The 23,939-nt window shown below is 42.2% G+C and overlaps 1 protein-coding gene across 1 annotated transcript in view; it reads right to left on the reverse strand.

Moving 5' to 3' along the window:
- The window catches only part of LOC126161983 (TATA-binding protein-associated factor 172), a 300,940-nt gene that overhangs the window by 168,974 nt on the left and 108,027 nt on the right, over window positions 1–23,939 (reverse strand). The window contains exons 17-18 of the mRNA XM_049918182.1: window positions 5,625–5,742; window positions 5,292–5,423 (exon numbers count right to left, since the gene is read on the reverse strand). Of these exons, the coding sequence (XP_049774139.1) occupies window positions 5,292–5,423; window positions 5,625–5,742 (250 nt within the window). The remainder of the gene's footprint in view (window positions 1–5,291; window positions 5,424–5,624; window positions 5,743–23,939) is intronic.

Raw genomic sequence — 23,939 nt, forward strand, 5'->3', positions numbered from 1 at the left:
AATTCTAGAACATAAATTTGTTGTCTCTGTGAAAAGCCGATTACATTAATGCTAAAAATTACCTGATTTTACATTTCTTCCTAGTAACATTTACCTTGACTATACGTTCTTACCCAACGTCTCACTTGGCTTTGTCCTGTTTTCTTCGTATCGCCATTTGATGTGACTCAACGAGTCATAAGTAGCATAAAAGATACATGAGGCAGAGTTAAGGGAATATTTTAGGCCACAGCAGGGAGGGAGACTTAAAAGAGGAAATGCTGACATTATTCATGATCGGCATTGCCAACAAAAGCTGCAATGTTTAGCATCACCACAAAATAATGATACAACTACTGCTACATTGTGTCAGCAATGTAAAAGCATGGCTCTCGGTGCGAAGTGTTTTGGACCAAGCCAATATGTGATGAAGAGGCCCAACTGCCACATTTTCTTGTGCAGCTTATAACTCAGCCTTGTATTTTTGCATGTATTTCTGATGTGCTGTATTCAGCAACAATATCAACCTTTTAAAATCAAACCCCAAGTCTCGAAGAATATGCTCGGTCAGAATCAAAGAAACATTGGCCATTTCCAGGTAGTGAGCTCTTATTGGCTGACAACTTGTTACATCACTCAACAGCCAGTGTAGCCACCACGCCACACTAACACACGTAAAATGAGGTTGCCTGCTGGATTTGTGGAGAGGGGGAGTGGACCTTCAATGATGGGAGTGCAGTTAGGAGTCAAAGCATTTTGTTAAGTGCTCAAATATACTTTTCATGGAGATCACGTGCTATGGCAGAGATGTCACACGGAAATAGAACAAGGGTATGTGATAGCACATTTTAAAGACTTTCGTGTTCAAATCTGACACAATACAGTTGCAACAACTATATACACAACTCACATACGGTATATACTTTGCACCACACACTGTAGATTGTCAAGATTGGTAGCAGCGATAGAATGCATGAAGCGAAACTGTAGCGCCTGGGCTTTCTTTTAAATTTGCATTTTACATAGTGCACAGAAATTCACTGAGCCAATTTCTAATAGTGTGTAACATCAATTGATGAAATAAATTCATTTTTTGTGTGTCTATTTCTCTCACACTTTGACAGGGTCGAGAATATGAAGTGTGGTGAGCATATGAAGTGCAGCTCATAAGAAAAATGTTAAACAATAACAGAATGGTGACAAAGTATGTCATCAAGCAGATGTCCACATTTATGCTTATGGTTTAACCACTTAGCTGCTGTGATAAAATATTTTCTTTGCTACTTTATTTCAGTCATTTACAACGCATCTAATAAAAAATACTGTGTATCCTAAGTTATTTTGCTAAGCTAAGGCACTTTAGCTTGTAGCTGCTGAAAATTTGTTTGTCCAGGTTGATTCCTTTTCACCGAAGTACGCTCCATCGCATAGCATTTATAGTAATTTTCTTATTGAAACAGAACCCATCAAATGTGTAAACTTTCATTCTTTGACAAATAGTACCCAACATTTATACTGTTAAGCTTTGGAAAGTTTGAATCATGAACTTAAAATTGGCTAACCATTAAATCTCAATAGGATCTGCAGAAACGTAAAACCACCACTCACTTTAAAGCTAAATTTATTTTGCAAGTACAATTTTTAACACAACGGACAGAAATGTTCACAATTAAAGCATTACATTTTTGACACACCTACTTTTCTTATTTTTTTCCGATAATGATGTGGTACGTGGTATCTGTTCATGAGGGGGCCGCATGACTATAATGAACCTCTGATGAACTACATAAAAATCCTCTTCTATTTGAGTCTTGTGTTTTTGCAACGGAAAACTATGATGTGTGCTACTTTCATTTATTTTTTTCTCAGTAGAAAAAAAATTTTAAAAATCCAAAATTAATTTAAAAAAAAAATAGCTACCCTGATGCAAACAAACCACAGATAGTGAACAATAGAATAAGAATTATTGCATGTTCATTGTGGTAGCTACATCTGTTCCATGTGTTTGTGAGTTGTGCAAGTGAAAAATCATTTCAGACATAAACAGTAATTTCAACAAAAAACACCAAGTGTCTTCACTAGAAGAAAATATTGAGATATAAAAACAAGTTGACTCTAGTATAGGGACTCGAGCACAGTTCACAGCATTTCTTGGAATTTCAGTGACATCTTTAAATACTGTTGTGAAGAAACGTGAAGACAGGAACTTCTACTGTCGCAGATCTTCTTCTAAGAAGAAGAGATCGATGAAGTCATTGCCACTTAATTGGAATCAATTCTTGCAACGTGGTTCAAGCAAGCATGCACAGGAAATGTTGCCATAGATGGAACTCTCTTGAAAGAAAAGGCCCTATATATTGCTGCCCAGTTGGGAATTGACCATTTCTGAGCATCCAATGGATGGATAGACTGATGTATAAAAACTGTAAAAATCTAGTTTACAAAACATTATGCACTGAAAGTGCTACTGTTATCGATAAAAATGTTTTGTGACTGGAAAAGTGAGTTGAGACGGGACTGACTGGAGGCTATGAAGTGAAAGATGTTTTCAACGCAGATTTAACAGAACTGTTCTATAATCTGCAGCCAAATAAAACTTTGCCATATGATGAAAACATCTGTCATGGTGGCACTATGTCAAAACAGTGTGTCACAGTTTTGCTGTGCTGCAATGTAGATGGTCTGTAGGAGCTTCCGCTCTTGTAATTTATGAAGTTTAAAAAACCACTCTACTCAAAAATATTTTAAAGTTGCTCATAAAGTATACAGCAAATTCAAATTCCTTGACTTCCTCATCCAGTTAAATGATCAAATGGGGGCAAAAAATAAAAAAAATAGTTCTACTCATCAATGTGCTGCACATCTGAAAAGTTTTTATATGCTGAGAAATGTTAAAGTAATATCCCCTCCCACCCGAAACTGCACTAGCTACTTGCAGCCTCTAGATTTACTAGAAGCAGTTAGTGCAGAAAGCAATTGCAATGACTGACGGAGGATTACTTGAAGGTGCATCCACACTGAAGGTAGATCTCCTCGATGCTCTTAACTTTATTCCGGAGGTGTGGAATAGGATAAGCCTCAACATGATACAAAACTGCTTTAGAAAATGTCATTTTCCGACACATCGACATGCCTAATGTTCTGGATGAAGAAGAAGGGAAAGACTGGGGTGTAGTGTGATTAGCAGACTTAGATTTCAGCAAGTTTGTTTCATGTGATGCAAATTGAAGTGTATGCGAAATAGACTCTATTGGCCACATAGTGAAACAGCGTATCAGACTTAATTGTGGTGCTGGAGGAGGAGGAGGAGGAGAAGTGAGTTTCTTTCAGGCACTACAGGGCAGCAATTTCATGTGAAAGACAATATGCTAGCAATGTTATCAAGTTTTGGACACAAATACTATTTACTTAAGCGGCATGAAAAATCCAAACAAATGAATATTCTGGACTGGGTTAAGAATACTGTATTGTAATTACTAAATAATTAATCTGCAAATAAAACTTATAGCTCAAATCTGTTTTATATTTCATATATTGACTATCAACAATCCAATTTAATAGCCTAATTTGTGGATGTTGAGTCAAATGACTTTTCTTTTGTATTTTATGTGCAAGGAAGTCCTCATTTTGTGCCACTTTTCCTATTAGAGCTTAGTGGCTGTTGGCAGATCGTGTTAAGTCCACCACATTAAGTTTGAATTATTCATCACTGCTGTCCAGAAAACTTCGTATTGTATTTTATTTTTATTTTACACTGCAGTCCGTAGAGTGAACAAGTACTTTCAAAATTTCCATCTCTGAGTGCTGACATTTTGTATAATTTATAGTCTTTGGTACAACAGTGTACATGAGCTGTTCTGCAAGAGAAATACGTTTTTCGCGCTGCATGAGATTATTTTTCCCCTCCCCTCAATGCTTATTGCTACCCCCATTCTGTAGTGGCCAAAACCACTTTGTATGGATCACTACATAGTAAGTTTACATACCTTAACCTTCGAAACATTAAAAATTCCTAATGTACTGGATTACAAACTATAAACATACACAAAAGCTACAAATCAAAATCAGTACAAAATTTCATTCTCCTCCTCCTAGGTAGCAATTTTAACAACATTCATAACGGCAACTGACATACGCAATTCGCAAATCCAGAAACAAATAAGAAAGAAATTTCAAAATGGTATGTCATATAATACACCTATTATAAAAAAAAGTGGATTTTGCCACCATTACTACTACTGCCACAAATTATATCTTAAAACAGACAGGTTTGAGGGTTCCTTCATTCTACGTTCACCTCAAAACTAGCAAAATTTATAGTGTACATGGTGAAATAATCTGAAAGGTGTGAAATACTGTGAAAACTGCTGGATTACAACACTGGATGTTTGTTACATCTTGGTTATTTGTTTACCACCTGCAGTCAATAGCTGTATAGCATGGTGACATCATGCTAAAGCAGAGGCTTCTCGCCAAGATTACTTGGCGGCTTGTTCCACAGTACAGCTGAGGTGACCAGTGTATGTCAGTACAGCAAATGGAATGACCACGGCTTCCACTTAGGTTTAATGTATATAGTTACACCTTGTCATCCTCACTACTGTGCATTAATTTTACTTACAGTAGTTCGGCTCTGAGCCTGTCAACAGAATCCTGAAGTTATCGTGCCTCTACCAACTGCATCCAATGTAGGCTCCTCCATCTGCTATGGGTGGCACCATAATTAGGTCAATACTCAGGGATATGACAGAAACTATAATTCGAAGTAAAACAAGTCTAAAGTTTTCTGCATGCTGCAGATTAAGTTTTGCACAAGTTAAATTAAAAACTTAATGCATAGCATGCAAAACGTGTTTTTCTTTCAAACTGCTGCAATTAATACGCAACTCTCATGAAAACAGCCACCACAAGAAACTTGTCAAAGAAGTGTATGAAACATCGACTTAAAGTGCCTACTGCAGGAGTTATGAGTGCTTGTGCATCTTTGTTACTGTTAAACAACTCTCTTCTTCTGAACAAGTGCTCGTAGCTCTTAAGGCACGTATTTTAGAATTCAAATGTACTAGATATTTTTGCTTCAAATAATTGTTCCAATCATTTCCCTGAATACTGACCATTCCACCTGGGACATCCTATGTACATAAACAATCTACAATCTCATGGACACACAGTCGCAGTTTTTTTTACACAGCACTCAGAAAACTCTATGTTATTCTTCCTGTTTTTAAATCAGGGAGATAGACACTCTACATTGCCTTAGCGAAAAATCTTACATGTGTATACGAGAAAACCTTATAACCCACATAGCTCACCTGTATGCGTGGAGAAAATTCTGTATCTGAGCGAAGAAATGTGCAAAGATTTGTAATAATTTTAGCATTTGGACAAGGAATTCTGTTCACACACAATTCGACCAAACGAGATAAGTGTTCTGCAGCTAGGCTCTGCAACAAAGTCAGACAACAATAATTAAAGAGAACCACATTAATTAAATTTGAAATACTAATATATTCTTAAAGAATATTGCAATAATACAGGGAAAAGCTGTCACTTGAAGCAGCAGCATTATAATACAACTTGATGAACATTTTTTATACACAATTTACAGAAGAAGGTGTGTTATTAGAAACAGAGGAGTATCTCACCTGCAACTGTTCATTTTCCTCCTTCTTGATGGCTTCCATCAATGGTTTTACAACGGGGCTAAGCTTCTCTGGCAGACACTGCAGCATTGTTACAGCCCCAGCAAGAGCAGCCTGAGTTCTGCATAAAGAGAAATTCATATTACCTATCCTGATCTATATGAATGCATACAAGAATGTGATAATATGGAATCAACATTTTATATGGAATGCCCCATTGTTCTGGCTGGAAGGTGCAGCACCCGTGCGGTGGTTGGGAGAACTGCAACCCCCCCAAATCCAAAAAATTAGCCACCTACCCAGCTTTGCGTTTCACTTGTTCACATGGGAGGTGTCAGAGATTGTTTTCTGGTTTTCAAAATTTATTGACGGATAGTTTGTGCTAATTACACTGAAATGTGTAGTTTAGCTAACAAAATTTTCATAGTGTGTAAATATTATGAAAAAATTCAACTATATTTTTCATGAAGCCAATTTTGTTTATCTTCTCCTTCAACCAAAGGCAACAACATTTTTTCCAAAATGTTAGTGTTGATTATAAAGAATCTTTTGAAAACATAAAACGGAATCCCTTCTACATATGGTTCCATACTATCAACCACTTTCAGCTTGATTCACAGTAAAATTTACTTTACTTAAATATAAAATAATTTATTTATTTATGTTTCTGCTCTTAATTTCTAGGTATTTATTTTGAATCTTTTGTTGCCGAATGCTGAGAGCAGCGCTGTCCAAAGAGAAATAAATAAGGAAGAGTTAAGAGCAGGACAAAAGTAAAATGGAGTTGGCCATCTGCAAAAAGAAAATGAGGCTGAATAAACTTTAGATCACCAAAAAAAAAAAAATTCCTCTCAGATAGCTGGCTTATGATAAAGATGCACCTGCAGTTAAGAAGGAAACTGGGTGATATTCTGATCTCAAAGATGAAATGGAGAAAGAGTTGATGGATTATCTTTTTTCAGTGGGGGCAGAATTCTACAGCTTTAAAAGGTTGGATATTTGTCGAATGACTTTCCAAATTACTAACCACAACAAACAAAGTCACCCTTTCACACAGGATTTAGCTACACCACTTCCTCAAATGTACGAAGAGCCAACTGCTGGCAACACAAATAACACTTCATTAACATCAGCAGACTCTCTCAAAACCTGAAGAGAAATCATGACAAAACTGAAGAAAACGAAAGCCTCACACCATAGTTAATCCTCATCTGATGAAAATATTCAAAATGTTTAAGAGGCACTCTTGATTTTGATGTACCTGGAGGGGAAGGAGGTCATGTGCAAGAGGATGCAACATGAACAGGCAGTCACCGATTCCAGATTTGGTGAACTGTGGGTCCAATGTATGATCTGCATGTACGGGGCTCACAGTGAATGTAGTGATGCAGGTATCCCACAATATGGTTGTGTCTACTGCAAATGAAACTCGTTGCGCACAAACAGTAAATTATCTTTTCTTCTTTTGATTAAGACAAGTTATGTTGTGAAATAAAGTGTTTGTGCTGTTGATATTTCTTTGTTTTCCATCAAAAAATCTCATTTTTGTAAGAAAAATGAGTTAATTTCAGTTTTGAGGGTAGGATTCCATTTTACCTTCACCAAAAGTCTACTACTCCTCCCCCTTCGTCTTCTTTAACTACTACTCCTTGGCTATCTGAAAAATGAAAATATCTCCTACTTGTAGAGAGAGTTTTTGTATCCAAGTAATAACTATTTCCACAAGTGCCGGTCATGTGCTGCCATAGATCATTAACGCCAAATTTTGCCACATTGTCATAATGGGTACATTTGTCATATGTCCCACATTGATTTCTGTGGCTATTTCAAACACTGTTGCTCGTCTATTAGCATTGACAACTCTATGCAAATTGATGCTGCTCGTGGTCCTTGCTGTGCTGGTACTGCGAACGGCTGAATGCAAGGGGAAACTACGGCCATAATTTTTCCAGAGGGCATGCAGCTTTACTGTATGATTAAATGATGATGGCGTCCTCTTGGGTAAAATATTCCCCCATTCGGATCTCCGGGTGGGGACTACTCAAGAGGATGTCGTTATCAGGAGAAAGAAAACTGGCGTTCTACGGATCGGAGCGTGGAATGTCAGATCACTTAATCGGATAGGTAGGTCAGAAAATTTAAAAAGGGAAATGGATAGGTTAAAGTTAGATGTAGTGGGAATTAGTGAAGTTCGGTGGCAGGAGGAACAAGACTTCTGGTCAGGTGCCTACAGGGTTATAAACACAAAACCAAATAGGGGTAATGCAGGAGTAGGTTTAATAATGAATAGGAAAATAGGAATGCGGGTAAGCTACTACAAACAGCATAGTGAACGCATTATTGTGGCCAAGATAGATACGAAGCCCACACCTACTACAGCAGTACAAGTTTATATGCCAACTAGCTCTGCAGATGACGAAGAAATTGAAGAAATGTATGATGAAATAAAAGAAATTATTCAGATAGTGAAGGGTGACGAAAATTTAATAGTCATGGGTAACTGGAATTCGGTAGTAGGAAAAGGTAGAGAAGGAAACGTAGTAGGTGAATATGGATTGGGGCTAAGAAATGAAAGAGTAAGCCGCCTGGTACAATTTTGCGCAGAGCACAACTTAATCACAGCTAACAGGTTTAAGAATCATGAAAGAAGGTTGTATACATGGAAGAAGCCTGGAGATACAAAAAGGTATCAGATAGATTATATAATGGTAAGACTGAGATGTAGGAACCAGGTTTTAAATTGTAAGACATTTCCAGGGCAAATGTGGACTCTGGCCACAATCTATTGGTTATGACCTGTAGATTAAAACTGAAGAAACTGCAAAAAGGTGGGAACTTAAGGAGATGGGACCTGGATAAACTGACTAAACCAGAGGTTGTACAGAGTTTCAGAGAGAGCATAAGGGAACAATTGACAGGAATGGGGGAAAGAAATACAGTAGAAGAAGAATGGGTGGCTTTGAGGGATGAAGTAGTGAAGGCAGCAGAGGATCAAGTAGGTAAAAAGACGAGGGCTAGTAGAAATCCTTGGGTAACAGAAGAAATATTGAATTTAATCGATGAAAGGAGAAAATATAAAAATGCAGTAAATGAAGCAGGCAAAAAGGAATACAAACGTCTCAAAAATGAGATCGACAGTAAGTGCAAAATGGCTAAGCAGGGATGGCTAGAGGACAAATGTGAGGATGTAGAGGCTTATCTCACTAGCCTGCAGGAAAATTGAAGAGACCTTTGGAGATAAGAGAACCACTTTTATGAACATCAAGAGCTCAGATGGAAACCCAGTTCTAAGCAAAGAAGGGAAAGCAGAAAGGTGGAAGGAGTATATAGAGAGTCTATACAAGGGCGATGTACTTGAGGACAATATTATGGAAATGGAAGAGAATGTAGATGAAGATGAAATGGGAGATATGATACTGCGTGAAGAGTTTGACAGAGCACTGAAAGACCTGAGTCAAAACAAGGCCCCCGGAGTAGACAACATTCCATTGGAACTACTGACGGCCTTGGGAGAACCAGTCCTGACAAAACTCTACCATCTGGTGAACAAGATGTATGAAACAGGCGAAATACCCTCAGACTTCAAGAAGAATACAATAATTCCAATCCCAAAAAAAGCAGGTGTTGACAGATGTGAAAATTACCGAACTATCAGTTTAATAAGCCACAGCTGCAAAATACTAACACGAATTCTTTACAGACGAATGGAAAAACTAGTAGAAGCCGACCTCGAGGAAGATCAGTTTGGATTCCGTAGAAATACTGGAACACGTGAGGCAATACTGACCTTACGACTTATCTTAGAAGAAAGATTAAGGAAAGGCAAACCTACGTTTCTAGCATTTGTAGACTTAGAGAAAGCTTTTGACAATGTTGATTGGAATACTCTCTTACAAATTCTAAAGGTGGCAGGGGTAAAATACAGGGAGCAAAAGCAGGGTGTCTACGTGGACAAGAAAAAAAAATTCCCGGATTTTTCCCGGATTTCCCGGTTAAAAACACAATTTCTCCCGGATGAAATTGCGTATAAAGCGGGTGAAAATACATCCGGGTTAAGTAACAGTATACTTTCCCTCGGAGCTATAAAATGTATCAGTCCTTTGAATCGTAATGGTCTTATACCGGCGGAGGACGTCCCACCACTTTAGGAAACGAAATGCTGGAAAAACAATGCGTTTGGAAAGTTGTTTGATGCGAGACAATTATTTTCGTATTGCGAAAGTATTTACACAAATTCCACAAATTACAGCACGGTAGCTTCCGAAACTCTAAAATAGAGATTGCGTTGAGTGATGCACTTTTGTCAGCCAGTCATAGCTCATGTCACGTGATCTCGCTAGCGAATGACGGCAGTTATTCAGAGCACGAGGCCTACGAGAAAGACAGGCCGCGCCGCCTACGAGAAAGACAGGCCGCGGCGCGTACGTTACGAAGTTACGCCGAGCTCGCTCAACTCAGCTAAGTGCGTTTCTACATCGGTTAACTCGTAAGCAGATGTGTATGTAGGAACGAGAATTGCATCGTCTATTCGCATCCACTGTTATTAGTCCTACAATGATATGAAGTCCGTAGGCCTACTAACAGGCTCTAATTTGGCAATTAAAATCGTGCCAAAATGATTATCAGTTGCGTAGAAAAGTCGAAGTGTTCTGGCATGAAGAGACTTGTGACATTGCTCAGTAAGACATTATGCACATTTTTTTGAAGGTCAATTACACTTTTTGGCATCGATTGCATAATTATTTATCTATGAAAGAACAACATTAAATATGAAAACTAACCTGAAGCTCGGTCTTTTTTTAGCGTGTGTTACATGTTAAGTCATATCAAATACAAATGTGCCGGTAAAATTTTAAATAGTGGCATAAATGACATCTTCTGGGGCCCGACATTTTTCAAATAGCTGATCCTCAAAGTGTTACGTTTTGAATGAGAGTTATAAAGCCCTGTGATTTAAGAAATTCACTGCACATTCTCACACGTAACATAAATCATCTTGCATGGAAATTTACTTTGAAAGTAACGCATCTCAAGCCACTATTCGTAATATTTTCTGTTGATCTGTTAGAAATTTAAACAGTTGTGACGTCACGCACATCGAATGCACGCTAGTTGTTACGGACGTACTGCATAATCTTCGACCTAAAGCCTTTGACACTTTTCGGTGTCGGCAAACTGGTCTATGCATTGTGTAAATTACCCATTTTCTATCCAACTAAACTTTTATTTTGGTGTTATTCTCTGATTTATGTTTCATTGCTGCAGTATTATTCAGCAGTAGTGGACTGAAGTTCTTTGTCAGCGTATCTGATCTTACACGTCAAACCTACAAAACTGAAATCTTCAATGAAAAATCCCGGAATTCTAAAAAATTCCCGGGTTTTTCCCAGATTTGTCCCGGATGAAAAAATTCCCGGGTTTTTCCCGGATCTCCCGGATGTCCCGGGCCGTATACACCCTGAAAAGGCTATTTATAATTTGTACAGAAACCAGATGGCAGTCATAAGAGTCGAGGGACATGAAAGGGAAGCAGTTGTTGGGAAGGGAGTAAGACAGGGTTGTAGCCTCTCCCCGATGTTATTCAATCTGTATATTGAGCAAGCAGTAAAGGAAACAAAAGAAAAATTCAGAGTAGGTATTAAAATCCACGGAGAAGAAATAAAAACTTTGAGGTTCGCCGATGACATTGTAATTCTGTAAGAGACAGCAAAGGACTTGGAAGAGCAGTTGAACGGAATGGAAAGTGTCTTGAAAGGAGGATATATGATGAACATCAACAAAAGCAAAACTAGGATAATGGAATGTAGTCGAATTAAGTCGGGTGATGCTGAGGGAATTAGATTAGGAAACGAGACACTTAAAGTAGTAAAGGAGTTTTGCTATTTAGGGAGCAAAATAACTGATGATGGTCGAAGTAGAGAGGATATAAAATGTAGACTGGCAATGGCAAGGAAAGCGTTTCTGAAGAAGAGAAATTTGTTAACAGCGAGTATAGATTTAAGTGTCAGGAAGTCATTTCTGAAAGTATTTGTATGGAGTGTAGTCATGCATGGAAGTGAAACATGGACGATAAATAGTTTAGACAAGAAGAGAATAGAAGCTTTCGAAATGTGGTGCTACAGAAGAATGCTGAAGATTAGATGGGTAGATCACATAACTAATGAGGAAGTATTGAATAGGATTGGGGAGAAGAGAAGTTTGTGGCACAACTTGACCAGAAGAAGGGATCGGTTGGTAGGACATGTTCTGAGGCATCAAGGGATCACCAATTTAGTATTGGAGGGCAGCGTGGAGGGTAAAAATCATAGAGGGAGAGCAAGAGATGAATACACTAAGCAGACTCAGAAGGATGTAGGTTGCAGTAGGTACTGGGAGATGAAGAAGCTTGCACAGGATAGAGTAGCATGGAGAGCTGCATCAAACCTGTCTCAGGACTGAAGACCACAACAACAAACATGGACCTTAAGTGAAGACTGTTGGCCACTGTGTTCCCTGTGGTGAAAGGTAATGCCTGAAATTTGGTATTCTTGGCACACTCTCGACACTGTGGATACCAGAATATTGAATTCCCTAATGATACTATCGTCATCTGTGTATCGCTGTGTGTTGCCATCCCATGACTTTTGTCAGCTTAGTGTATAATGGCAACATGCACAGCATCTTTGTGAGGTAGTAACATTGTTCATCTGTATTCTGACATTCACTGGTTTCTGCAGCAGAGGTAGATGGTATTAAGTTCCCCAGTTGGAGACCATATGAAAGTCTATCCAGTTTGTGACAAATAGAATATGTTGTATCCAGGAAAATTTGACAGTCACATGGCTGAGAGGATTTCTCCTCTTGTTGCAGTTTTGATGTCTTATGCGCCAAAACGTTATCTGGCCCCAAGCATTGTCATTCTATGGCATCAGAGAGTCTGCTGAGCTCACAAGATAGACACCTAAAGATATGTTAGCTAATGGTCATCCAAACCTAAAGATATGTTAGCCAAATCTCAGAAAGTGGTAGTCTTTGCTTCAGATTTCTGGACGCGTGTCATGTCGTAGAGAAATGCAAGACTCTCCTCGATAGGTCAGGGGTGCACTATATACAGGAAGTAGCTACTTGGTGAGGTAGCAGTACTTGTGGAGTGCACTAGGTGGTAGTTTGAGGTACTCTTATGAACACTTGCCAGTCGATATGCAAATAACGAAATCAGACTGCATTCAGAGTAGACGCACTTCAAATGTCAAAATTTTAGTAATAAATTGTTGAAGTATTCAGAACAAATTCCCTGAATTTACTGCTCTTCAGAAGAATTGTCTCGCTCAAATTATTTTCGGGACTGAGAGCTGGCTGAAACCGGAAGTAGAAAGCTTTGAAATATTAAGTGAGTCATGGAACGCATATTGGAAAGACAGGTTAGACACCATAGGAGAGGGAGTGTTCATTGCAGTTCATAACAATATTTTCTCTATTGAGGGCAAATTTGAGTGTGACTGAGAAGATATTGGAACATGTACGACAAGTCTAGGTGAAATCAAGTTAATTTCTGGATTCTTTTACCTGTCACCCGACTGCCCTTCGTCCTTCAGAGAAAGACTATGCTCAGTAGTGCACAAATACACAGATTACGCAATACTAGTTGGAGGTGACTTTAACCTACTGAGTGTAGACTGGGATGTCAATGGATTCATTGCAGGGGTTAGGGGCATTTAGGGGGCATTTAGAACGCAGCATGTCATTCTCAATGGAGAGAAGTCTTCCAAAGTAAGAGCGATTTCGGGTGTGCCACAGGGGAGTGTCGTAGGACCGTTGCTGTTCACAATATACATAAATGACCTTGCGGATAACATCGGAAGTTCACTGAGGCTTGTTGCGGATGATGCTGTGGTATGTCAAGAGGTTGTAACAATGGAAAATTGTACTGAAATGCAGGAGGATCTACAGCGAATTGACGCATGGTGCAGGGAATGGCAATTGAATCTCAATGTAGACAAGTGTAATGTGCTGCGAATACATAGAAAGAAAGATCCCATATAATTTAGTTACAATATAGCAGGTCAGCAACTGGAAGCAGTTAATTCCATAAATTATCTGGGAGTACGCATTAGGAGTGATTTAAAATGGAATGATCATATAAAGTTGATCGTCGGTAAAGCAGATGCCAGACTGAGATTCATTGGAAGAATCCTAAGGAAATGCAATCCAAAAACAAAGGAAGTAGGTTACAGAACACTTGTTTGCCCACTGCTTGAATACTGCTCAGCAGTGTGGGATCCGTACCAGATAGGGTTGATAGAAGAGAGAGAGAAGATCCAACGGAGAGCAGCATGCTTCGTTACAGGATCATTTAGAGATCGCAAAAGCATTACGGAGATGATAGATAAACTCCAGTGGAAGACTCTGCAGGAGAGACACTCAGTAGCTCGGTACGGGCTTTTGTTGAAGTTTCGAGAACATACCTTCACCAAGGAGTCAAGCAGTATATTGCTCCCTCCTACTTATATCTCGCGAAGAGACCATGAGGATAAAATCAGACAGATTAGAGCCTACACAGAGGCATACCGACAATCCTTCTTTCCACGAACAATACAAGACTGGAATAGAAGGGAGAACCGATAGAGGTACTCAAAGTACCCTCCGCCACACACTGTCAGGTGGCTTGCAGGTACAGTTGGTCAAATGTGGGCCGGACCAACTCCTCAGCTAGGTACAGGTTCTGCAATGATTGTAAGGCAGTAAGAGAATCGGAGCAGATGAGAAAACATTTGCCCGGAAGATGACGCATCTGCTCCAGTGCCTTCAGGATCATGTGGAGCTCTGCTGCAAAAACGGTACACTGGGCAGGAAGGCGAATCCTGGTGACATGGTCTGAGAACACTACAGAGCAGCCTAGGGAATCCCCTTGTTTGAAGCCATGAGTATAGATGACCGTGAAATTGTGATGCATATTTAAAATGTTAAAAAACAGAGATTGGTAGGTAAAATCTGGTGTACTATCCTTCTTAAAATTAGTCAAATCTAAAATAAGTCTGGGTCTCTGGAGGAGCCAAGGTGGAAATCTGCTTCAACCTCGACGTAAAACATTAAGACCAGGTAAAACATTATGACTAGCCATGTCCATCTCTAAAAGGCAATCCTGTGCGTGAATCCCATAGGGCCTCATTGCACGTTGCCGGGTATGAAAAAGCCGTGCCAGTGGAAGCCGAGCAACGGTATGTATGGTGTGGACAGTGTTTTATATATCTCACGCACCAGAAGAAGTCGTTGCCTGATGTGAAGTGGCGGTTCACCAGCCTCTACACAGAGGCTTGGTATGGAACTTGTTCTGAACGCCCCAGTGGCCAGCCGAATGCCTTCATGATGCACCACGTCCAACATTTTCAAATAAGAAGGTCTGGCAGACCCATACACCGTGCACCCATTATTGAATTGAGATCGCACAAATGGCCTATAAAGCTGAAGCAGACAAGTCCTGTCTGCTTTGTCATTAAAACATTTTAAAATACTGAGAGCCTTAAGTGAGCATTTCTTCAGGTCCTTAAGATCCTTACTGTGTCTGTAAAATTAAAAACAGTGTCCCTCATCCTCAACTCGGGAAAGTTTAAAATGGAACAACAACAGTTAAAGAGAACACACACAGACTCCTCGGTTGAAAACTTAAAACCACTCTTCTGCACCCATTCATCCAAACATCAAAAAGTTAGTTGCAACTGATGTGTTGTCGTGGCAAGGCTGGAAGAGGATAAAAACACAGAGAAGAACACTGGACAGGACTTTGCACTGCTGACATAATACTAGTAATAGCTATAGCAAAGACAGTCACACTTAAAACACTAACTTGAGGGACACTGTTCTTCTGTTAAAAGCGATCAGATAGGACGTCACCAACGCAGTATCGAAAATACCGCGGCGAGAGAAAGGACTGAATAAAAATGGGAAGACAATCACAAAAACCCCAGTCGTCAAGCTGCTCAAGGATAAGATGCCTCCAAGTAGTACCGTAGGCCTTCTCAATGTCAAAAAATATACCTAAAAGGTGATGCTGGTGCAGGAAACCCTGTTGTATAGCCACCTCCAGAAGGGCCAGATTATCAAAGGTGGAGCGATACCTCCTGAACCTACACTGAAAGCAACTAAGGAGTTGCCTGAATTCAAACATCCAGACCAGGCAGCAGTTGACCATCTGCTCAAAGGTCTTTCCCAGGCAGCTTGTGAGAGCAACACTGCGATAACTACTCAGGCGCATATGGTCCTTATCCAGGTTTTAAAAGAGGAATCATAATGGCCTCACCCCACGAATCAGGATAGTGACCTGATGCCCAAATGGCATTAAAAAGTGCAAGGAGGGTCCCTCTGTTTCGGTTGGCGAGGTGTCACAGCATAATATAATGGATTTTGTTGTGACCAGAGGATGTGCCACGAGCCACAGACAATGCTGAATCCAGCTCCCACATGGACAATGGGCAGTTGTAATCTTTGTCAGAGGCGGACCGGAAATCCAAACTGCTCCTTTCAGTAACTGCTCTATGATGCTAGAAAGCTTGATCCTGATTGTCAGTTGCAGTAACTGTGGCAAAATAGGCTGCGATCATCTGGGCAATGTCTTCTGGACTGGTTTGGAGAGTTCCATTTCCAATTACAGTAGCCATGGGGCACCCCCCACGTCTCCTTGAAATTCGCCTGATGGCCTCCCATACAACAGAACTCTTTGAAACGAGTAATGGTGTTCAGGAACTGTTGCCATGACCTCTTCTTGCTCTCTCAAATAATCCGGCGACACTTTGCCCTCGGCACACGTAAGGCTGCAATATTCTCCGCAGCTGCCCAACACTTGAACCTACGCAGAGCTGCACACCTAGTCCTGATTGCAGGGCAGGGTGACATTTGTCACTCCACCAAGGGACAAGGTGCCTTTCCTGTTATCCCATGGACTGTGGAATGGATGCTGCAGCAGCGTGATGGATGATTTTGGTAATATGATGCACCCATTCCTCAACATCAGCAGTGTTCAAACTGGGCTAGCTGCCTGTAAAGTGTCCAATCTGCTCTACGGAACACTCATCGCAGTAGCTTTCTGTCGGGTTCCACCCCGCCTGGCAAGTGAATCCAGATGGGGAAGTGATCACTGCCATGGAATTCAGCGACCACTTCCCATTGAGCCATGTGAGCAAGGGCTGGTTGGTTGGATGATTTAAAGGGGGGGGGGGGGGGGGGGACCAAGCTGCAATGTCATTGGTCCCTTGTTCCCAGTAGAACAATTACTCAAGGGAAAGAAGAAAACAAAGAAGACCCACAGCACAGTAACAGGAGAAAGGAAGAACCAGAAGAATGACAAGAGGACAACAAACACTACAATGGACAAGACAGGACAAGAAAGCCACAGAGACGCAGGAAGAGGAGATTAAAAGCAAGAAAGCAGATTACCATGGCTGGCTGACCATGAGAATAAAAAAAAAAGGAGAAGCCAGCCACTCTGCAACACATTAAAACCTCCATCCTAAAAGTCCTAGGGCAGAGGATACAGAGGGACAAGGACATGCGCTAAAACTCAGATCAAATGAAAAAACCCACCCTCACGAATAAAATGTAAAACTAAAGCTGCCGTTGAGGCACTATCGCCCAACACCAAAGGTAGGGTGCTGGGAAAGTTAAAAGTCTGCCGCAAAGTGGCTAAAAGTTGGCAGTCCAGGAAGAGGTGTATGACTGTCATTTGGGAGCCACAGCGACACTGGGCTAGCTGCGAGAAGCCTGCAGGGAAGACTTCCACACATCCGCCATCTCCTTAATGACACACAGTTTGTTGTGCATGCTGTTATGCCACTCCACCTCCCAAAGCTGAAAAACCATGCGGCATAAGACAGAAGGCAGGTCAGTTTCAGAGATGCCGATCTCCAGGAGTGATTTCCGTGTAGCCTGTTTGGCCAGCCTGTCAGTAAGCTCATTGCCTGGGATCCTGATGTGTTCTGAGGACCACACAAACACCACTGAATGACAGGACCATTCCAGGGCATAGATGGGCTCCTGAATGGATGCTACCAAAGGATGGCAAGGGTAGCACTGGTCAATAGCTTGTAGGCTCCTCAAGGAGTCAGTACACAGGAGAAATGACTCGCCAGGGCATGAGCGGATGTGCTCAAGAGCATGAGATATGGCCGCCAGCTCTGCAGTGAAAACACTGCCGGCATCTCGCAAGGAACACAGTTCAACAGGGCCTCTGTGGACATAGTAGAAGCCAACATTACTATCAACCATCGAGCCATCAGTGTAAACAACTTCAGACCCCCGGAACATGTCAAGAATCGAGAGGAAGTGACAGCGGAAAGTGGCGGGGTTAACAGAATCCTTAGGGCCATGCAAAAGATCCAGACAAAGCTTCGATGGAGGTGTACATGAATGGACCTCAAGTAGAGGTGGTAAAGAGAAGGACTCCAGTTCGGAGAGAAGGGATCCCACACAAACTGCAATCGTCAGCCCTGATGCGGGAGATGAACTGCCACAAGTGGGAAAAGGAGACAGTAATTCCGATGCTCAGGAGAACTAAGAATGTGTGCAACATACGTGGCTACAACCTGGCTAGCAGTTGTGCATGTCGGATCGGCAATGGAGGGACTCTGGCCTCCTCCAGGCCACTGGTCACCGGACTCATTCTAAAAGCTCCCATCACTAGGTGAATGCCACAGTGGTGCAGTGGGTCAAGTAAATGCAATGCTGAGGGTGCCGCCAAACTGTAAACGAAACGTTGAGGGTGCCGATGAACCGTAAACTAGACTCCCATAGTCAAGGCTAAGATTGAACGAGGGCTCTGTAGAGCTGCAGCAGTGTCGAGTGATCTGCACCCCAGTTGGTGTTGCTCAGGCAACGGAGGGCATTTAGGTGCTGCCAGCACTTCCGCTTAAGCTGACGAAGGTGAGGCAACCAAGTCAACCGGGTGTCAAAAACTAGTCCTAAGAATCAATATGTCTCCACTACATAGAGTGGATCGTCATTAAGATAAAGTTATGTTTCTGGATGAATGGTACGATGCCGACAGAAGTGGATGACACACCTAACTTTGCGACTGAAAACTGGAAGCCATGGGGGTAGAGCCCACAACTGTGACATGTGAATGGCTCCCTGTAGGTGCCGCTCAGCAACACCAGTACCGGAGGAGCAATACAAAATGCAGAAGTCATCCGCATACAGAGAAGGGGAGACCGATGGCCCTACAGCTGCTGCTCGGCTGTTGATGGCCACTAAAAATAGAGATACACCCAATACAGAGCCCTGCGGAACACCATTCTCCTGAATACGGGTGGAACTATGGGAGACACCAACTTGGACACGGAAAGAATGGAAAGACAGGAAGTTTCAGATAAAAATTGGGAGTGGGCCCCAGAGATCCCACTCACAATGTAGCAAGGATAAGATGTTGCCAGGTCATGTCGTGCTTTACATAAGTCAAAAAAGACGGCAACCAGGTGTTGGCATCTGGAAAAGGCTATTCGGATGGCAGACTTGAGGGACATAAGATTATCAGTGGTAGAGCGACCCTGGCAGAGGCCACCCTGACATGGAGCCAGTAGGCCAAGTGACTCCACGACCCAACCCAACTGCTGACACACCAAACGTTCCAGCAGCTTATAGAGAAAGTTGGTGAGGCTGATGGGCGATAGCTATCCACATCAAGTGGATTTTTACTGGGTTTTAGCACCGGAATGATGGTGCTCCTCGCCAGTGTGATGGAAAGACACCATCGCACCAGACCAGTTGAAGATGATGAGGAGATATCGCTTATAGTCAGATGAGAGATGTTGAATCATCTGACTGTGAATCTGATCCGGCCCAGGAGCAGTGCTGGGGTAATGTGCAAGGGTGTTAAGGAGCCCTCACTCTGTAAAGGGGGCATTATAGGGTTCACTATGGTGTGTAGTGAACGAAAGGACTTTCCTTTCCATCTGCCGTTTGAGGGTGCGAACGGCTGGGGGGTAGTTCTCCGACACACAGGCTCGAGCATAGTGCTCAATGAAGTGCTTGGCAATTGTGTCTGCATTTGTAAAGAGCATGCCATTGATGTTAACGCCAGGGACACCCGTTGAGGTCTGGTACCCAAAAGGACGTCTGATCTTCGTGTAGACTTTGGAAGGTGATGTATAGCACCCAGTAGTCGACACATACCTCTTCCAACACTTTAATTGCCTCAGTGACTTCCGGCAACCACCATGGGACTGTCTTTTGCTGGGAGCACCCTAGAGAATGAGGAATTGCATTTTTCACCACAGAAACTATTGTTGTAGTGACCCGCTCAATCACAACATCTATGACACCATGTGGGGGAGGTTCAACGGTGACAGCAGAGGTGAAGGCTACTCAGTCTGCCTTGTTTAAAGCCCATCTGGGTAGGCATCCGTGGGCACGACGCCAGGGGAGTGACAGGAAGATGGGGAAGTGGTCACGACCACACAGTTCATCATGTGCTCTCCACTGGATAGATGGGAGAAGTCCTGGGTTACAAATTGATAAATCAACGGTCATGTAACTACCATAAGCCACAATGAAATGTGTGGTGGCCCCAGTATTTAAGAGGCAGAGGTCGAGTTGTGACAGTAAATTTTCGACATCTCTGCCACGGCCAGTAAGCATGGTGCTACTCCACATGGGGTTATGGGCATTGAAACCTCCCAAAAGTAGGAAAGGTTTAGGGAGTTGATGTATCAGTGCAGCCAATGCGTTCAGGGGTACCGCACCTTCCGGAGGGAGATATACGCTGCAGACAGTTATTTCCTGCATCGTCCATATCCTGACAGCCACAGCTTCAAGAAGAGTTTGAAGGGGCACAAGTTCACTACATACCGAGTTCAGGACATAAACGCAAACTCCACCTGGCGCTATTACAATCGCTACAGTTATTGTAATATCCCCTGTAGCTGCGAATGACCGGTGTCCGCATTGCCAGGAAACAGGTTTCCTGGAGGGCAATGCAGAAAGCAGGTGTAAAGCCATAGCTCAGCCAGATGGTGGAAAAAACTGCCACAATTCCACTGGAGGATGACGTTATCGTCAGACTGGGAAGGCATGAAACACTCAATGAGGCAGTCTAAACCTCAGGGTCACCTGCTGCCACCGACTTATTTCCTGAACAGGCTACATCCATTGTGTCTGAGGGTCTAGTGAGATCTAGGTCCTCAGCAGATGCCATGATCTTCACCTCATCCTCGGACGCAGAGCTTGTAGGCAGCAGTGGTGAGGGTGCCACCACAATTCCCTTGGTTTTGGGGGGGGGGGGGGTCTTCTTTCTGGATTTCTCTTGCTGATCCCTGGGTTTCTCTAGCTGTGAGGGCGTCACTGATTCCGTCTCCAGGACAGAGGACGATTGTTAAGCCCTATGACCAGCTGCTTTTGGGCACTTCAGCCACTGGTGTGTGTCATCTTTCCCACTAGCAGAAACCTGGGAAGGGAGTGATCCAACGGACCTATTCCTGGTGAGAGGAGCCGAAGAAGACTTACACTTCTCCGGCTGAGAAGTGGGGACTGGTATCCCAGATGGTTGGGGGGACAGTGCTCCCAAGGTAGGGGGTGAGGGAACAACAGGGAGGGAAGTGCCCCCCACCATCAAGGGGGCAGGTGTAGTCTTCCGGCTTCGAGAGCCGACTGGAACTCGTGGAACTGTTCTCGTAGTTGCGGCATAAGAGGAGGTCATAGCCACAGGATGTAGGCGCTCAAATTTCCTCTTAGCCTCAGTGTAGGTCAGTCGGTCCAGGGTCTTGTATTCCATAATTTTCCTTTCTCGCTGTAAAATCCTGCAGTCTGGTGAACAAGGGGAATGATGCTCTCCGCAGTTGACACAGATGGGAGACGGGGCACATGGAGTATTGGGATGGGATGGATGTCCACAATCTTGACATGTGATGCAGGAGGTACAGTGGGAAGACATATGGCCGAATTTCCAGCACTTGAAGCACCGCATTGGGGGAGGGATATATGGCTTGACATCACAGTGGTAGATGATCACCTTAACCTTCTCATGTAATGTGTCACGCTCAAAGGCCAAGAAGAAGGCACCAGTGGCAACCTGATTATCCCTCGGACTACAACGGATGCGCTGGATGTAATGGTGCGCAGCTCATCATCGGACTGCAAAAGACTTGCCACAAGCAAGTAATGCCCGTGACTGGGCAGAGGATGCCATTTTTATCAAGACTGACTCTGACCGCATTTTGGACGAGCACTCCAACTCCCCAAACTTGTCATCTAAATACTTACTTACTCCTCAGCTCTACAGCCCTTGAAGGGCCTTGGCCTGCATCACAATATCCTGCCATTCTATCCAATCCATGGCTTTTCATCTCCATCATCTGACACCCAGCTTTTTCATGCCTTCTTCAACTCCATCCACCCATCTCTTTCTGGGGCGTCTCCTCAGCCACCTGCCTCCAGCCTTGCCATCAAAAATCCTCTTACATGCTCTGTCTTCTCCCATTCTGACCATGTGCCCTGTCCACCGCAGTCTTCTTTTTTTAATGGTAGTGACAATGTCAGGTTCTTCAAAAAGGTGTTGTAGTTCTGCATTCGTACAAATGCGCCAAGCTTCTTGATCATATATTGGGCCATATATTTTACGTAGCACCTTTCTCTCCCATATGCTAAGGATCCTTTCCTCATTTACAGTCATGGTCCATGTTTCGGCACTATACATAACAACTGATCTTATAATTGTTTTGTAAATGAGTATTTTGGATTTTCATGATAAAAGCAAACTCCTAAGCAAGGGTAATGCTGCAAAGTAGCATTTGTTACCTGCTGCTATTCTGGCTTTGACCTCACTGCCAATGTCATTTGTCTCAGTGATAGTTGACCCAAGGTACTTGAAGTCTCTCACCCTTTCAAACTCCCTGTCAGCTATCCTGAGATTTGGTAGGTTTTGTTGGTTGGTCATTGCCATATACTTGGTCTTTTCGACATTGACTGTCAGGCCAAGTTCCCTTGCACCTTTCTCCAGTTGTTGACAGGCTTTGCCTAGCACAGCAGTGTTTCGTGCAAGTAATGCCACATTGTCAGCGTAGGCTAGGTACTGCAGTGAACGATTTACGAAGGTTCCTCCTTTATTTAACTCTATCTGACTTATGACTTTTTCTAGGCATAGGTTGAATAGTAATGAGGAGATATTGTCACCCTATCTAAGTCCCTTCTTCACTTCCACTTCTCTGGAGATTTTGCCCTGTATTTTTACTTTACAGTTGGTTTCACTGAGAGTCATCATAGGAAGTTTAATGAGCTTCTTGGGTACTCCAGCCTCTTCCATTACATTCCTCAATGCCACTCTTGAGATGCTATCATAGACTTGTTTAAAGTCGATATAAAGCTGGTGTATGTTAATTTGATGTTCGTAACATTTTTCATCAGATGGACAAACCAGAAATCAGACAGACCATATATTGATTGATCGGAGACACAGATCGGACATAATGAATGTTAGGACCCAACGTAGAGCTGACTGCAATCAGACCACCATCTAGTGAGAATTAAATATAGGCAAAGGATCTCACTATTGAGTAAACAAAAAGACCACAAACAAAAGAGGTTTGACATTAAGAAACTGAAGTTAGAAGAAATACGGAGAGCATACCAGACGAAAACAGAAGAGGGCATTAAGAATGAGACTGACACATCAAATGAATATGTAGAAGTAATACATCAAATGAATATGTAGAAGTAATGTGGAAATGATGTAAAGACTGCAATCCTAGAGGCAGCTGGAGAGGTTTTAGGACATGAACAGGCTCAAAGGAAGGAAGATTGGTTTGACGAAGAATGTATGAGAAGAATTGAGGAACGTAATATAGCACGAATGAAATTATTGCAGAGAAGAACTCGAGCAAATCTGAATGAATATAATAAAAAGTAGCGTGAAGCGAAGAGGGTCTGCAGACAGAAGAAAAGAGCACTAGAAAAGAAAAAAACTGGAAGAAATTGAACAGTTAGAAGAGAAGCAAAGTCGCGAAATGTACCAAAAGATTAAAGAAGGAAAGACTGGGTTCCAAGCCAGGACAAATATGTGTAGGAACAAAGAAGGCAATTTTATAGGGGAGAGTAATAAAATATTTGACAGGTGGGCAGAATACTTCCAAGAGTTACTGAAACCAGAATAGAAGGGTTAGAACGAGAGGAACTGGTGGAACTAACTTACTATGGACCAGATGTCTTAACACCAGAATTTACACTGGATGAAGTGATGCAAGCCATTAGGACCTTAAAAAACAATAAGATCAGATCCAGGCCGAACTTCTCAAATATGGTGGGGAAACGCTGTGGAAAACAATTCATAAAATAATACTGAATATTTGGCAAGAGGACAGA

Source organism: Schistocerca cancellata, chromosome 2 (genome assembly GCF_023864275.1).
Source record: "Schistocerca cancellata isolate TAMUIC-IGC-003103 chromosome 2, iqSchCanc2.1, whole genome shotgun sequence".
Classification (NCBI taxonomy): Eukaryota; Metazoa; Arthropoda; class Insecta; order Orthoptera; family Acrididae; genus Schistocerca; species Schistocerca cancellata.